Genomic DNA, 17,392 nt, shown 5'->3' on the forward strand with positions numbered 1-17,392 from the left:
GCAGGGCGAACGGACGAGACTCGAGAATGGCACATGAATGCGGAGACACGGTGTTCTTCCATTACAGTCCGCGCACTGCGAGCAACAATACTAAATATTCCAATGACGAAGCAATGCGTTACCTAATAGACCCATTAAGCCAACTTTTAAGGAAAGCGCTTCGCGAAAGCAATTAACACCCGTCAGCGCCTGAGACGAAATACACTTATCAAGGCTTGCTGCGGGGCTAGTTGGTTCGTGTATATATAGTAAAATCAAAGGAGCGTTTTTGAGCTCTTGATTTCTATACACAGAGCTTATGTACGCCTTAACCGGTAACCTCAGTGGCGTAGTTACAACCGTACGTATACAATGTTTACTTTATAGCGGTTATTGCCACGACAAGGTTGCCTGCTAATTTTCGCGACTATTCATAAAAGTTCCGCTGTGACAGATACGTAAGTACTTAAGAAGAGCTGTGCTTGATGACTAAACGCCTAGATCCACGTGACCTACACATTCTTTTCGGCAGCATAAGTATTGTTTGCACACTTCTGCTTTTTTTTTCGACATAAAGTATTACAAGCTATGTTTTGAACAAGAAGGGAAACCGAGGGACCGGATTTTTATTAGTCATATCACAAGAAGCAATATACAATGACACCAAGGACAGCATGACACCATGGAAAAACGGCGCTGCATTCGCTCAACTGGTAACAGCATCGCACGCGTATAATGCGAAGACATGAGTGGTTTCCCCCTGCGGCCAGTTGTTTTTTATCTACTTTAATTTCCATTTATTTCATGATTCTTATTTCTTAAGAACCGCAGTTAATTTCCCCTATGCTGTCCTTGGTGTCATTGTTTGTTGTTGTATTTTAAACTCGTTAAAGGCTTAAAGGCAGGGGGCACTGACCATGGTGGCGACCTCGACGAAGAACGCCTCCTGGTAGATACTCGACGAGCATACGATGGGAAGTAGCGCGCGTTGCTGTAGATGGCGGCGCGCAGAAGTCCCACCAGGAGCAGCACGAACGCCAGCGTGGTGTTGGTGATGATCACCTCGTAGCACTCGTGCTCGAACAGGTCCATGAGCGCTCGTTGAGCGGCTTGACCACGTTCTCGGACAGCGACACCGACTCGTCGTCCAGCTCGGTCTCCTCGTGGAGCGTTCGCCAGCATCCGTCCTTCTCGAACACGTCACAGCAGCGACCGTTTGTGAAGGCGTGGCGAAGCCAATCTCATTGTAACGCGTTTACATGCACGAATATTTAAAAGCTGCGAGGATTAAAACGCTGGTCGCTGTATGATTTATATATGCATGTGTAACGCAGGAGACATGGCGGTCGTGCGAGCCTGTTTATTCGGAACTACTTCTTCCTTCACCACTACTGCACCGCACCGTCCTTGTTCGGTTCTCACACGCTTCTCCCTCCCCCGAGAGCGTAGGTGTAATGGCGGATGATATCGTCTTAATCTCCCCACATGTACGATGTCAGTCTGGCACCGAGTGGGGCCAAGCTGTGGTCGATCTCATAGTTCAGCCAGATTTTGCGTATGATCGTATGCGGTCCTTCCATTATTGCACTGCGCTTACCGCCGTTGGGGTGCCAGGGTGGCTCGTATAGAACACAATCCCCCACTTGAAGCTCTGAGGGAAGAAATGTCTTGTCATATATGAGCTTGGTTTTCTCGTGATATGCCAGGGAATTGTGGACCGCGTTTACGCGAGCTTCCTGCAGGTTTATCGGTAACGTTGGAGAGGAGCTGAGGGTAGGATGGTGTGCCATACATAAGAAAGCAGGTGGATAGCCCGTGACCTCGGGGGGTGTCCTTGTTGTACTCGTCGACAACGTCAGAGATGAGACGCGTCCTGGTTTCGGGGTTCGTCGTTGATCTTGCGCGAAGGCGAGCGACGATGATCTGATTAGTGCCTCATTTAAGCCATTACACTGTGGGCGTTGTGAGCTTGTACAAAGCTATGAATGTTATGTTTGAGAATTGACTTGAATTTGCCAGCGGTGAATCCTGTTCCGCGGTCGGAAAGGAACTTCCGAGGCTTTCCAGCAATGAAAATACTCTTCAGGCAGGTAATGTAGGCGTCGCAGGTCTCATTTCTGTGTGCAAAAGCCCACACATAACTGATGGCGTGGTCAACGGCCAAGTGAACGGCCAAGTGAACTTTTGGAGGACCCGTAGTTGGCAAAACCTCCGATAGTGTCCATGGCCAGAAGATGAAATGGTTGCTCCGCGGGTGGTAATGACTCTAAGGAACCAAAACGGTTGGTTTTCGTCTTCTTGCAGCGCTGGCAAATATCGCAGTGTCGAACGTATTCGGAAACGTCGGTGACGATGTCAGGCCAATAATATTGTGGAGAGAGAAGTCGCAATGTCTTCTTTACTCCGACATGACCGAAAGCGTCATGAGCCTTCCGAAGAAGAGAAGACCGGAGAGCAAAAGGAACGTAGACTTTTCTTATCCCTCTGCGTGTCACTGTGGTCAAAAAATTAAAATTAAATTATGGGGTTTTACGTGCCAAAACCAGTTCTCATTATGAGGCACGCCGTAGTGGGGGACTCCGGAAATTTGGGCCACCTGGGGTTCTTTAACGTGCACTATGGTCATTCCATTCTCAATGGTATGCTTGCAAGGCGGTTTGTCGTGGTGGAGCTCTCGCAGTTGTTCAGCAGAATAGGAGCTGAATAATAGGGTTTCTAGACAGTGCATCGGCTTCGATGTTGTTAATGCCCTTTTGGTGCTTGATGTTTACGTCGTACATGGAGAGCTTTAAGGACCATCGGAACAGACGGCCTCGAGGATTTTTGATGTTCGTAAGCCATTGCAACGCCGCCTGATCGGTGATCCCAGTGAAGGTTTTCCATGTAGATAACAATGCCATTTATCTATGCATCATAATTGCTAAACATCAAGTTCTGTGATGGCGTAATTGATTTCATGCTTGAGCAGCTTGCGAGAATGGTATGCAACTGGATGCTCTCGACTTTCATCATCAGCCTGCTTCAAGACGGCGCCGATACCTTTGTTGGACGCATCGCAGGTAGAGCACACAAGGTTTGTGGCATCGTAGATGGCAAGGATGGTTCTTCCGTTACCCATTTCTTAAGCTGAGTGAAGGCCAGTTCACAGTCAGGGTCCCAGTTCCAGGTGGTGTCTTTGCTGAGTAGGCGCGTCAATGGATGAGCAATTTCACTGAAGCGGGCGATGTACCGACGGTAAACATTGACGGTGCCGAGAAAAACGCTGTAACTCTTTAGTGCGTTGATGGCGTGGGAAACCGCAGGATTGCTTCCACGTTGCTTTGTTTCGGAGTGACTGTGCCATTTGAAACTCTGTGTTCCAGGTACTCACTGGAAGTTTTGTGCGAACTGACATTTATTCAATTTTAGTTTAACGCATTCGCTTCTAAAAGCCTTTAGAACCGCATCTAGATGCTTCAAATGGTCTGGGAACGTGTCAGAATAGACGACAATTTTATCGAAGTAGTTCGTGACGTGCGTCAAATGGTGTTTAGTCAAGATGGACTTGACAGCCCGTTCAAAAGTAGCTGGAGCGTTCCGGAGACCAAAAGGCATGACAAGCCATTCGTAGTGACCGGTACGTGTGACAAAGGCTGTTTTCGGGATGTCTCTCGGATGCATCCTCACGTGCCAGTAACCTGACGTTATGTCTAACGTCGAGAAGTACGTCGATTCGCGAGTGAGTCAAGAATGTCGTCCATGCGAGGGATGGGTTGATAGTCGGGGACCGTCACTGCGTTTAGCTTGCGGTAAGCTATGCAGAAACGCATGCGTCCTTAATTCTCCTTTTTTCTCGGCCAGAAGTGCCGGCGCAGCGTACGGTGACGTAGACAGTCGTATAACGCCTTGCGTGAGAAGGTCGTTGATTTGTCTGTCCATTTCGACGCTATCGGCTACTGAGCATCGAGAGAGAGCCCTGCGGATGGGAACATTGTTGGTGAGAGGAATGTGATGCGTTTCGCAAGTGATGCACCCAATGTCAGTCTGTGATTTGGAAAAAAATGTCCTCGTACTTATGGACAAGCTGCTTCAATGCCATCGTCTGAGTTTCATTTAGATGCACAAAATCACGAACTTCAACTTCCTGCAAACAAGCGTCCATGTTAGCCGTGGAATGGTTTTGTAGGCGAGGGTGGAGGATGTCACTCCCTTGGCGTAGAGTTAGGGTATCAAGACCCAGAGACAAGTTACAGAGGCAGGCACTGTCCAAGCCAAGAAGTAGGTTGCTCTTCATGCCTTGTAGAACATGTGCCTGAATTTCCTTTGTGATTTTTCCGATCTGTATGTTTAGATTGATGGGACCCAAAGTTTTGGTAGATGATGTAACTTGTTGAGCATTGATGCGTGAATCTCTCATTATTTGTAGGTGAAGAGCCGCCAACACTGCTTCGCTGATACAGGTAATCGTGACTCCCGTATCAAGAGTAGCGCGCTGACAGGGTGCCCGTTAATGAGTGCATCAAATTGAATTAACAGAGCTTTGGGTCGCCCTTCTCGTTTCCCTGGTTGGTAGCGAGGGAGGAAATGCTTGCGCGTCGTGGACATTCATTGTACCAGTGCATCTGTCGGGGCAAACCATGCATTGCGCAGTGTCTGCATTCGGACGCGGGTGCTCGTATCCGCGTATTAAGTGGACGCTGAGGGGCGCTGACGCTTGCTGCGTTGATCTGCGTGTTTAGACCTGGTAGAACGCGCTGTGATTTAACTCGCCGCATAATTGACTACTCGTTGCGCAGCTGCAAGCCACGTCGCTGGTGTAGACGGGTTAAGCCCAGCAAGAGCCATCTCCATATCGGGGGGAAGGCCGTCGATGAGCCCTGATATAAGCTGCGCGTCCTTTAGGTCGGCAAGGCGTCCCAGACATATTTTTTTTCATTGTAGTAGTCCTTCAGGCTCTGGCCCGGTTTTAGCTGACAATGAATGAACTGACGGAAAGGATCCGCGACGGTGCTTGTAAAGCGTTGCGTCATGCATTGAGTGAGGGTCTGCCAAGATGCGTCAGTGTCAAAAACCTCGGTAAGGTACCATCGGGAGGCCTCACCTTCAAGGTAATCGGAGAAATTGCACAGCTTGTCTCGCTCCGTTCATGCAGCGGCCGCAGTCTTCACCTCGAAAAGCCGGAGCCACTTGTCAAAGGAGACTTCCTCGGGTGGTCCCGACTACTTTGGAATGTTGATGGCTTTCTTGCATGTCATGATGTAGGGCATGGTAAATCCTGTCGACTAGTGTAACGCAGGAGACATGGCGGTCGGGCGAAGCTCTGTTTATTCGGAACTTCTTCCTTCACTACTACTCCACCGCACCGTCCTTGTGCGGTTCGTCAAACATGCGAACTTCGTCGAACGGCCTATTTTCAAACTTATTCGTATAATAAGCTACAGGTCCTCTCGCCCGGGGTGTATCAAACAATTTTCCGACGCGAACCGGGAACGAGAGATCGAAGATGCGAAGCCCCAAGAATAGCGCGAAAGGAAGAAGCCGTTCGTAGTGGTTTTCAAGAGGTCCGATCAAAAAAACAATCAAACAGCTTTCTGTGCTGTTTGCGTTGATCGACAATAATTTGCGGCGTGAAGCCCTTCACTGGGTGAAGCCCTTCGCATTCCATATGGATGTGCTGAGTGGTCTCCGGATTTTGCTGCAATATACACATGACTCATCTTTCTGTACACTCTGCACCATCTAGCGTTGCTGCCGCGAAGTCTGCGCGCGGCGCGTGTGTATAATATACATTCAGACAAGATTGTCTGAATATCACGCGGGTTTGATTGCGCCCAGTACCGCAAAATTTTAAATTATCATTTTTTTGTAGTTGAAGAGCGGCACATAGACATGGTACGTTCAAAAAGAAAGAAAGATCAAGTTAAGATTCTTGACCTTCCGCGTCAGGAGCGTTGCGAGCCGGGGCATGGGGGAATACATACACGCTCCTGATCGCCATTGTCGATGAGCATCTAGTACGGCATTTACGCTCAGCAACAGCTGCATGACTGAGAATGAACGAACGTGATCAGCTCATTTCCTAGCACGTACATAACTGCTATTGTGGACTTATCAGCTATGCCAACAATGCCCTGCGATAAAGCCCAGGAGATGGCTCTTCATCCTGTCGTTTCGCTGTTATATGTTGAGGCACTGAGAAACAGAGCACTAAGATATACAGGAGATAACTCAATCCTGTCTACAGACTTTGTGACTTTTTTTTTACTAACGTGTACATGGATTTAATGCAGTCACTTACCACCCAGAGAATCCATTGTGGAATATCGACAAGTGAGCTGATGATGTCGATGTCAAGGTATCTGGCGAAGACAAAGATTTACAATTATTACTCAAAGCAAGCGGATTTTAAATTGCTTTCCAGGTGTATCCTGTTAATATTAAGCAAGATTACTTTGCGCTGACGAAAGCATGGTCGCACTTGGCCGTCATACCGAATGAAAAGATGACTGGCGTGGTTTAGGACTCACATTTTCTTGTCGTATGGATACTGGAGCGCCGCAAGCAGAGCCATCAATGTCTGTTTTTGGACCACTCCTTGCCTGTGCTGCCGACAGTAGCTCACCTGTGGGAAGGGGTGGTGATGTAACCATGTAGCTTTTCCCGACGAATGCACAGGGATAATGTGTGTTTCACTGTCCGGACGACACTGTGTCTCACTCGTAAAATTACAAGCACTAGAAAGCTTGGCATGTCGAAATTCTTCAGGCAGTTTAAATTTAAAAGGAAACGGACGTATAGGAAACGTCTAGGGTACATCTATAGACTGCTTCTTGCTTATTCTCAACCGCTCAAAAATCAACTGACGGACCTATCGTTCTCGGCTTTCGAGGGGGACGCCATCGCATCTTTTCATGCCACACAGTGCTAACGCTGCAACCATGGATGAACCATGTAACACAAAGCTGCAAAACCCACTTGAGCTATCGTTTACAACACGTCAAATAGACGCGTAGACAATGCGTCAAGAATACAGCGCAATTATGTTTGAAGAGGCCGCTGCCTCGACGGCGCCTTTCTCAACATTTCATTTAAGTACACATTCCTATAAATACACACGCTGCGTCACGAAGGTCAATTTCACATATCGTTATATATGGGTATGTTGATCAGTTTGGTCTAACTGATAGATGCGGCACCTCATCGTTGTGACGTCACGTTTAACAGCAGTATGTATATAGAACTTCTGGCATCTTCGACTGGTCACCTTCGTTCTCTGATTCAGAGACGGGTGGATCTGGCGATCTGGCGTTGCTCGAACTGTCGGAATCCGAATGTGTTACTCGATTACGGAGGAGGAAATGACGGAGGCGAAGCCACGTGACTACAACAAACATCCGATTTCGAGTGGAAGCTACCCGACGCTTGCAGGCAGAACGGCTGACGTGCCAATTCGTTGAGAGTTTGCTGGGACGCCAGCATATGTGTAGCAAGGATTTACGGTGGACCAACTCTGGTGACGCCGATAAACTGTTGTGGCACGTGACCGGAAGCACACTCGACGAGTGGTACAACGACAGGGCTCGGATAAGGTCCCTAGATAGCGCTTGTTTTATCTAAGGACCTTAGACTCGGAGAGTGTGCAGCGCTCAAAGCGAGTATACAGCGATCGAAAAGAACCAGCCGAACTAACAGCGTTCGCTCTCTTTCAGACCATCTGAACACGCTGCTCGCAAAAGTGGTCTAGAGATCTCTAAAACAACCACCTGAAGATGGCATTAGTACTAGAATTGTGCCTATAACTGCGGTGGAAACGAACTAGACGCAATGGCGCGCAGTTAGGATACGCACGATGCCTCCGCTGCTAAAGAACCACTCACCGATTCGATGCGGAGGACGTTCTCTACCGCGAGAACCTCGGCGTGGTATCTTCTGCGGGAGCTGCGCCAGTGGGCCTTATCGCTCTTCTGCCGAAACAAAAAATACAAGAAGAAAAGGAGGAGGTTCTACGAGTAAAATAAAATACATAGCGCGATTGAATGTTGCTGATGTACGTGTTTAATAGGAAAGAATGACACGCGAATCTTCGTGGCCTGTTTTTTTCTCTGTCTTTTACATGAATCCTTCTGCAGGGTTATTGATGGCAGGCACTGTTTATTTCTTCGTAATTTGTATTCAATCAGGGTATATTCAGACGTACAAAATTGCGGAAGTTGCTGGGCACCGTGGCTACAGGATATCACTACATTCGATCTAAAGACACGGTTGGAGTCAATCGCGATGGAGAGGTTGATTTTTTATTTATTTTTTTTTTTTTGTTACTTGCAAAGATTGCCTATAGCGTTCAAAGGGATTCGCGGAAGAAATGGGGGCGCTAGTCGCCAACTCAAGTTTTGCTAAGTATTGGGTTGTGATTGTGCAAGTTCGTACAGCCTTCCAATTTTGCAATCCCGAATAATTGCTTTCAATCTTTATAGTTTCCAGCGGGTAAGCAAATCACAAAACATCTAAATTTGCGCGTCACGATGTCTAGATTATTGTTATATTTGAACATTCGATAGTTTCGGGAACATTTAGAATAAAAATGATTGTTCAGAATATAAAACGGCCTTTGCGCACGCTGGCTGCTACTAATTATAACATCATAAGTAGCACTCACCGTGAGCAAATGTTTTTTTGTATTCGGAACATATCTTTCTAAGTGCTAGATAATTATCGAGGTTTTGGGCTAGACACAACTGTTGCTATGCAACGCATTTGCGATAAGAAATGGGCTTCGAAGACAAAATGGTGATTTGAAGCACGGCGGATGAAGTCTGTTCGGGAAGACAAGCAACACTGGCGGCGAACGCACGCGCTAGGTTTTAACTCTATTTTTAGTAATAACCTGTTGATGCCTGGGCACCTATGTTGACATGCACTACTCATGTGGGGCGATTTCATAGTGCATAAAACTAAACGAGAAACGAGGCTATCGCGATGTTCTGCTTTAGCTAACACCTAACTGCTGTGCTCACAAACGGAATGTGATCGCCCATCATATACTGCATTTTCTCCAGTCGCTTCACTTTCCCAGCTGCATATATTTGTGCGATTTTCATTCTTTTGTCTCTAGTTTATGGTGGTCATACAGAACTACTGTGTGAAACTGACCTTGCTTCATGCTTTTCTTCATTGGTCTTCCTCCGATAGAAAAAGCGCGATTCACATCAATAAGGCGAAAGCTTGCTCTAGGCCGCGCAAAGCGCAAGACACAGCGAAGATGACCGATTGATTGCGTCTCTTGGTTGTAGTTAGGTTATCTCTCTCTCTCTTTTTTTCATTTCATTTCTTTCTTTCTTTCTTTCTTTCTTTCTCTATTTATTTCTCTATCTCCTTCTTTCTCTTTCTTTCGTTCTCTTTTTATCTCTCTCCTTCTTCGTATTTCACTCTCTCTCTCGCTCCAATTTTCTCTTTCTCTCTCCCAAAGGGAGCTGTGTTGCAATCGTCAGTACAATGCAACCATATGGTTCCCATAAATGCACGTTCTACAAGCGTGGGTGTATAGCGCAGTGGATATGACGCTTGCCTTCGGACCGCGGGCAGCCTAGTTCGAATCCTGCCTTGCCAAGAACGTTCATTTTGTTTTATTTCATTCTCTCGGTGGGCGAGCGCAGACGCGCCAAGATGACGTCACGGCGCCATGCGCAGTAGCGCGCAGATGGCGGGACCTCGGCGGAGCTGGGTCTGTGTGGCGTCGCCTGTTTGCCAAGGTTACGGCGCGGCAGTTTCGTGCCACACACAGTAGACGACGACGCTCGAGCCAATGCTGATGATAATTTCGTGGCACACGCACAAATTACGGCTGGCTTAAACAGCTTCGCTGTTAAAACTCTAACCTCATGAAGCCAACATGCCGAGAACGACAAGGCTATAAAGTGGCAAGTATAGCTCAATCGAAACATCAGCCCTCCTTCGCGAGTCAATCATTTTGGTTCGGCCTGTACGTCCAGTGGCGAGTGTTCCTAAAGCAACACAGCGGCGTATATTGAAAATTAGAAGGCACAGTGTCTTAGCAACCGCGGTTGAACGCGATTGGCTGAAACGCCGCCGGCGACGCTCTGATGTCACGCCGTCAAGATTACTGTCCTTGCGTGTTAGGCGTTAGGTGGCGCGGCGTATTCTCACAGCGGTTGCAACTCTATTTGCAAAGGGTGTCGAGCCTCGCCAGCAGCATTTCAGCCAATCGCGCTAAACCGCGGCAGCCTAAAGCGCTGTGCCTTTTAGGTTTTCAGTCCGGCGTGTCAGAGCTGGTATAGTCTTGCCTTATATCGTGGCACGACGTTGAACGGGTTCCGGATGCGTGTGTTGCGCATGACCCAGGTCTTGTCGGCGGCCAGGAAGTACGGGTTGTTGCGGCTCACGTGGGCCACCACGTCCACTGCTTCCTGCAGGTACGCTACGGCGTCCTTCATCGTGTGCCACTCCACCTCGGACACGTCCAGGATGCCTGTCAACGAGCCCAGCGCATATATGTGCTCATGCACTGTCTCCCCGCCAAGCACAGAAGCCACATCTCGCTACAACAAAGACGAGAGCTCGACTCCGTGTCTCGGTAATATAAGCACCGCGTTATAGCTTACCGAGCACCTTGAGCAGGAAGGGAACGATGGAGGCGTTTATGAACTGCGTGAGGACCATGTCCGAGGTGACGTACATGAACGACTGCAAAGGAAAGGAAGGGTTGTTTTGACGTCGCTTCCGTAGAACGACTTGAAAACCCTAACTACTACAGGTATATACAGTGCCATTTTTTAAAACAATAGCCCTATGAGTGCCGAAGCAACGACAACTGTGAACAGGTTTGATATATTTTATACAGAACTGGGAGCAAGTTCATAACGATTCATTATTTATACCAGGCGCCGAAACACGGTGACACAGAGGGCGGGGAACATAGTATACACGGAGCGTTCGTGTTGTCGATTCCACCTTTTCTGTTGCCATGTCATTAAGCCTGGCTACGTGGATACGCTGTCGTTTCGGTCTTCGCAAAACCGGGAGGTCGTGTATAGGCGTTCGGGCCGTCAGAATGAACATGAATCCAAGGGCTTTAGGCAATCCTGATAAAGTGCCTTCTCGAATGAAGATTGTATACCAATCGGGAAAAATTCCGCATTTCATACAGGGTGTTTCACTTTACTTGGGCCAAACATAATAAAAATATGCAAATGCTACGTGGGTGGACAGAACCACGTTTATGTTGTTTGCCATCGCCTGGAGATGCTCAGACAATTTTTTTGCATTGTGTCTAATTAAATAATTAGTCTTAATTAATCAACTTCTCAAATATTATAATTAGATTACAAGTGTAAATGAGAGAATTGTAGAACAACATGAGAAACTCCCGATACAGCTTTCCGTTGCTCAATACGTGCTCCATGAAAGTGTTTTTCCGAGCGTGAAAGAAGCCCTCGGATACACGTAAGATTGCCGCACGCACAGTGCCCCGAGCGGCCAGTCGCGCGGCAATCTTGCGTGTATCCGCGGGCTTCTTTCACGCTCGGAAAAACACTTTCATGGAGCACTTTCATGGAGCATGTATTTCATGGAAACGTGCATCTAGCACGTGACCACAACGCAGAGTCCCGACCTTAGTTAGGTTCTCGGTGTGGGTGTCTTGGTACGTGATGTGGTAGAGAGTGGCAAGGGAGACGATGTAGGTGCCCTTGAGCCCCATGCAAGCCAGCACGATCGCCTGCTTGGCCGTGATGCGGTAGCCGAAGTGGCCGATGACCGGGTACAACATCAGCACCGCGAGGCACCTGCGATGATGCAAGTACACGAAAGGCATGTCGCACTGTAGGAAATCGCACGGCAGATCATTTTTACACGCATTTCCAGCGCGTTGTCTTGCAGCTGCACAAGGGCATCTACCGCAATCAATGCACCCGCATCTACGACTTCGAAGCCTCTCACCTTATCGCATCTTAACAAGAGCAGAAAGAAGAGAAAAACTGATTCCGGATTATTCTTCTGCGCTAAAAGATTACGATCCATCCCATCTAATTCAAACTCAAATTCAATTTTATTTTCAACATCATATGACCAGGATGTTGTGGACAGTGGGCAAAAAGCCTCGAAAATGGGCTTGAAGCGTCAACTGACCACTTTTAACAGACAGCAATACAACAGTGCAAAATACGAAATTAGCAGTGCACATAGAACATATCAAACAATCGAACAAGTACCTATTCCCGAGTTGACATGTCATACGAGCACAGTTTAACAAAAAGAAAAGGAAGGAAAAAGAAAAAGAAACTATGCACAAATTCAGGGACGGCGCAATAAGTGCTCAGTAGCGTGTACAGAATAAGGAAATGATTCGATAAGCTAAGCATATTACGCAAATAACAAAAATTCACAGAAATCCATACTTAAAGTACACAACATGTGAAAAACAGAAAGGAGCGAAAAAAAAACAGAAAAAAAAAACAGGACCAATATGGTGCATACGCAACATAAGTTATTTATTTAGTAGACGTGGTAGCTGCATGCGCAATCTTTGATCACCATAGCGGGTTCTGCTACGTGGAGCTTCTCACATTTCGCGATAGCGAGTACGTGTCATGCATATTTTGATTAATTGTCAAACAGGGAATAATAGTCTGGAGCGAAATGTATTTTTTTCCCGAGTTCCATTTCGTAGCGCCTAATCAGTGTACGCTCGTAAAGGTTAGGACGGGAAACTAAATTCAACTCTTTAGAGAGTTGAATGAGTGGCTCTGAATGGCTTTCGTATGAAGCATTCGCAATCACTCGAACAACCTTTTTTGATATTATGTGTATTTTTTAATGTTGGAAAGGAGGAGGAGGAGAGAAAGAGAAGGCAGGGATGTTAACCAGAACAGTTGTAGCACCCCATGCTAGGTAGCAGTAACTTAAAACTGACATAAATGGAGAGTTATAAATCAGAAGCTTTAAATTTGCTGGGACTGAATATCGTAGTTTAGATAGTATACCGGTGACTCGAGGTAATTGAGTTGCTGCAGCTTCTACGTGAGGATCCCATGGCATGTGTTCTTCAAAAAGAACGCCTAAACACTTAACCGTAGGTGCTAGTTCAACCTATAAATTTTCAAACTTCAGTACAACTTAATGAATTTTACGATTCTTCGGTCTCAAAAAAACAGCTTTTGTCTTGGTAGCATTTACTACAAGAACTTGCAGTAGACCAGACTGATAATTTCATAAGTACTTCGTTTGCTTTATGAAGTGCATCACTTGGGTTTCTCGCAGTAATTAGCATAGTGTTGTCATCAGCGTAGATAACAAACTTGGCGGAGTGATCAGTGATAACTAGGTCAATAATACTCGTATATAAGCAAAACAATAGATGTCTATATATCCCAGCATGCTTCCTTTTGGCACTCCTGGTGCTAAAGCTCCTAAATCAGACATATGGTGGTCGACAGTCTTTTTCTGCTGGCGGTAATGAAGGCAAGATCGAAATAATTCTAAAAATACACCACAGCTAACCATGGTGGCTGACCTTTTCGATTAAAGTGAAATGGTTAATAAGGTCGAATGCTTTGGAGTAATTAACGAAGATACCCAATGCACACAGCTCGCATTCAAAGGCATCCAGTATTATTTCCTTTTGTGTCAGAAGAGCATGTTCTGTCGAAAGACCTTTCTGAAAACCAAACTGCGAGGGTGTTATTCTGTTATGCTGATTAAGAAAATAGGTCATACGAACATGAATTATTTTTGCAAACCTTTCGAAAATACTGGCAAGATATATATAGGTCTGTAACGGGAAACATATTCTGTAACAGCCTAAGAACTCAGTGCAACTTATCAGTGATTCGTGTGATTGGCTGGCGCATCTTCACGTATACTATCTTTGGATTGGACAGTGGTGGTGCCGCTGCACATTTATGTTGTCACCAACTATAGTAATAGAGAGAAGTGAAATTGCCACCCTCAAGACCCCCTTGCGAATGATAGTGCTTTTCCAACATTCCATGTACCACACTTCTACATTCTGTTGCTGCCAACGTGTACATGACTGCAATATATGGCATGTGGAAAAATAACTTTGGTCGCTGAAGCGTGCACTGACCGCATGCTCATCTTGGCGACGTAGCTGAGTAATATGTCCTGCCAGTCGTAGGTGCGGAAGTAGTAGACAAGCATGTAGGCCGTGAACGAGGCGCAGATGAAAGTGGTCAGCGTTCCAGTCCAGTCCAATAGCACCGACCAGTACCTGCACAATGGCGACGGGGGTAACTATGCACTGCGGGGCATCGCACTGATATGTTTCAGCCCTGAGAACATTAAGGCGAAAGCTGACAGCGAATCCTCGCTACAAACTGGAGTGAAGGGCAGCACAATTCGCTCGCCGCTGCTACCACTCTTCTTCACGCCAGCGTTCCGACAGCGAGTGTGCGCGGTCGTCGATCGAGATGTGTTCGGGTGTTTGCCTGCACGCTTGTTAATTTAGCTCTAATAAGCGAATGTTTACAGCAGTCTATACAGCTGATAAAACTAATAACCTTACAACTTGAAACTTTAGGCAACAGCGCAAACAGATGACCACAAGAAGGGAGACACGTACACACAAGCGCTGTACCTTACTGAACCTTACTGAACCTTACTTCGTATGCAGCTGATAAAACTACCAACCTTACTTCGTATACCTGTCTAATAATTTGCAATCGCAGTCAATGCTTCGCCTTTGGGCGAAACTGCGACTTTTTCTTTTTGTTAATAATCGAGGAAACGTGTTACGGACACTCACGAGCCGAGCGTGCCCTCAAGCTCTGAACAGGAGATGAGTCGATCCGACGAGACCACTATGGTGTAGACAATGACGCCGGTGACGCCGGAGCTGTTGACCGACTCGAGCAGGAAGAAAGTGAAGTAGGTGCCGCTTATCACCGCCACGACGACCGAGTCGTTGCCGTAGGTGATCATTTTCAGCATGCCCATCGTGGCGGCACCGAGAGCGCAGCCCACGACCACGGCCACCAGCTGGTTTTGAATCGGGAAGAGCAGCACATCGTAGTACTCTGCAAGGATCGAAGACGGTGTGCGCAGCCGTGGCTTGAACACGGCGGGAACACGAGAACCGAAGCTGGACGAGTTGGTTTTGTTAACAACGTTGAAAAACAAAACAAAAAAAAAAACATCACGAAATGTTTGAACGGGGCACAAAGTGGACATGGTACAAGCGCAAAAACGATGCGAGCTTGGAGATTACCGACAATATGCATACACGTCAAAAAAAATGAATCGGGTTTTACTTGCCAAAACCACCATCTGATTACGAGGAACACCCCGAAATAGAATTGACCACCTGGGATTCTTTAACGTACACCCAGTGCACGGGCGTTTTTGCAATAGCGGCCTGCAACAGCGCATACGCACGTTCAACTCGTTCAGGTTAAACGTGATCAACTAAAATTCACACGACGCAAAGGAGTCGCACTGGTGGTTGTCATTCCGCTTAAGTTGTGTTCGCGATTTCTGCGCGTTGAAAAAAAAAACACGTCTATAGGTCACAGTTAAGAGATTTGAGCTGATCCACAGTAAGCGAATGCGGCAGCCAACGTTCCAGCAAGGGCACTTGTCTGCCTGCTTAAGACAAGTCCACTTAAGAAAAAAACCTTGGCTGCCGGCTGAGGTAAATCCATTGTTGGCCCAGCGTTGGTCATTCTCGAGCAAAGCGATTACGAAAAGTTGACTTACGGTTTGCGTTTCCTCCAAGAAAGCTGAAGACGCACCATGCCATGCCTGTATTGAACAGGGCCTCTGACTGAATCATTGTGGCGATTACAGGGTAGCGACCTGGAAAAAAAAAAAAGAATCTTGCGATGAACAGGTTTTCATTGCGCTTGCACCTGCTTGCTATATATGAAGTAGTATAAACAATGCAATGTTGTGCGGAAATTACTTCCCATGAATGGAACTTTGCGACTCAGTGATCACGTTTGCTTTTATATAACCTGCACCTGAGTGGGGGTATGGTAAAACGCAGCTTCTCGATTTGGATCGACTTTTTAAAGGAATGTAAGTAAGGAAAGAATATACACTTACATACGAGGTATATCATCGAGGTCTAAGAAAAAAACAATGTCGTGGCAGTTGCTCGTTGATCTTGATTTGATATTTTTTTTCTAGCTATTCCTCACGTATATGACTTCTTTTTTATAATCCCGAAGGATGTTATAAGCGCCATGACAGTTCGGACATAATCAGCACGCCTCAAGTTTCTGCCGCACTCCGCTATCACTCCATCTAAATGCCAATGATGCTTTTTCTGTTACTGTAAAGCTAAGTTTGCCTGTTAGTTTGCATAAAACTAATGGTGGCACGCGCAATATTAAAATGAGGAGATACGATCAAAGTTCGAGTTTTTTTTCACTAACCTGATGATGCCAAGGTGCCTACGCGGAAGCTATTTTCCTGGTATATAGCGTCAAGTACCGAACTGCGAGATTAGCACTCCCGTTTTCTTTTCAGTGGTGATCAATGATAACCCGTCTCACGCGCAAATGCACCTCGTGGCGAAAACTGCGGACTCGCGCAATGACGGGCAATATCACGTTTTCGACCGTCGCGACACCCACCTTCGACAAAGATGACGCTGCTCAAGGGCGCTCGCTCGACCGAGCACATGAAGAGGCCGAACAAGACGCACTCCCTGACGCTCCACGAACCGTCGGACACCTTGTGGAGCGCGTACACCGACGCCATCACGACGGTCATAGCTGTGCAACCAGAACAAAAGTTCAGAATGCGACACTCCTTCGCCAGAATGCGCACGCGCGATCTGTGCCGAGTTTCCAAATTACGGGGTTTTACGTGCCCAAACCACGACCTGATTATGAGGCACGCCGTATAGATGGGGACTCCGGAATAATTTGGGCGTCCTGGGGTTCTTTGCCATGGGTTCTTTCACCTATCCTAACCTAACCTAACCTAACCTAACCTAACCTACCGTTTTCCTCAATGTATTATTGATGGATATGTATTTTTTTGTATGTTTGCAATTTGACGTGTATTCACGAGAGATAAGCGCGCCATTGCACAAGATGCACTGTTAGCAATCGGGACCTTCGTTGCCCTTTATTATCATCGCCACCACAATTGACATTTCTTGACGCTGTGGAGAAGGTTTATTGTCTTTACCGCAGAACGACGTTCCGTATTCGTATTTTGGTGTCACAGCTAGGCTTATGCAATGTCAAAACTGACCTATATATTTTGGTTCGGAATAGGGGCGTTAAATAATGGTCACCACCTTCAATTTTTAACTGGATTTCTCTATAAAGGAAACATTTTGGTCTGATTTTAGTAATTACTCCTTTTAATAATTAGTCATACTGCTCCTGCAATGTGATTGCTCACCTCTGGAATACTACAATGTCTTCAGCGTATAATCTATGATCTT

General features: G+C 46.7%; 1 protein-coding gene across 1 annotated transcript in view; it reads right to left on the reverse strand.

The window, feature by feature from the left end:
- Nucleotides 1-17,392, reverse strand: part of LOC119455501 (uncharacterized) — a 109,380-nt gene that overhangs the window by 55,887 nt on the left and 36,101 nt on the right. Inside the window, exons 5-14 of the mRNA XM_049669006.1 lie at nt 16,569-16,709; nt 15,688-15,786; nt 14,738-15,008; nt 14,060-14,203; nt 11,588-11,759; nt 10,578-10,659; nt 10,260-10,444; nt 7,836-7,922; nt 6,486-6,580; nt 6,257-6,317 (exon numbers count right to left, since the gene is read on the reverse strand). Of these exons, the coding sequence (XP_049524963.1) occupies nt 6,257-6,317; nt 6,486-6,580; nt 7,836-7,922; nt 10,260-10,444; nt 10,578-10,659; nt 11,588-11,759; nt 14,060-14,203; nt 14,738-15,008; nt 15,688-15,786; nt 16,569-16,709 (1,337 nt within the window). The remainder of the gene's footprint in view (nt 1-6,256; nt 6,318-6,485; nt 6,581-7,835; nt 7,923-10,259; nt 10,445-10,577; nt 10,660-11,587; nt 11,760-14,059; nt 14,204-14,737; nt 15,009-15,687; nt 15,787-16,568; nt 16,710-17,392) is intronic.

Source organism: Dermacentor silvarum, chromosome 6 (assembly GCF_013339745.2).
Source record: "Dermacentor silvarum isolate Dsil-2018 chromosome 6, BIME_Dsil_1.4, whole genome shotgun sequence".
In the NCBI taxonomy this organism is placed as follows: domain Eukaryota; kingdom Metazoa; phylum Arthropoda; class Arachnida; order Ixodida; family Ixodidae; genus Dermacentor; species Dermacentor silvarum.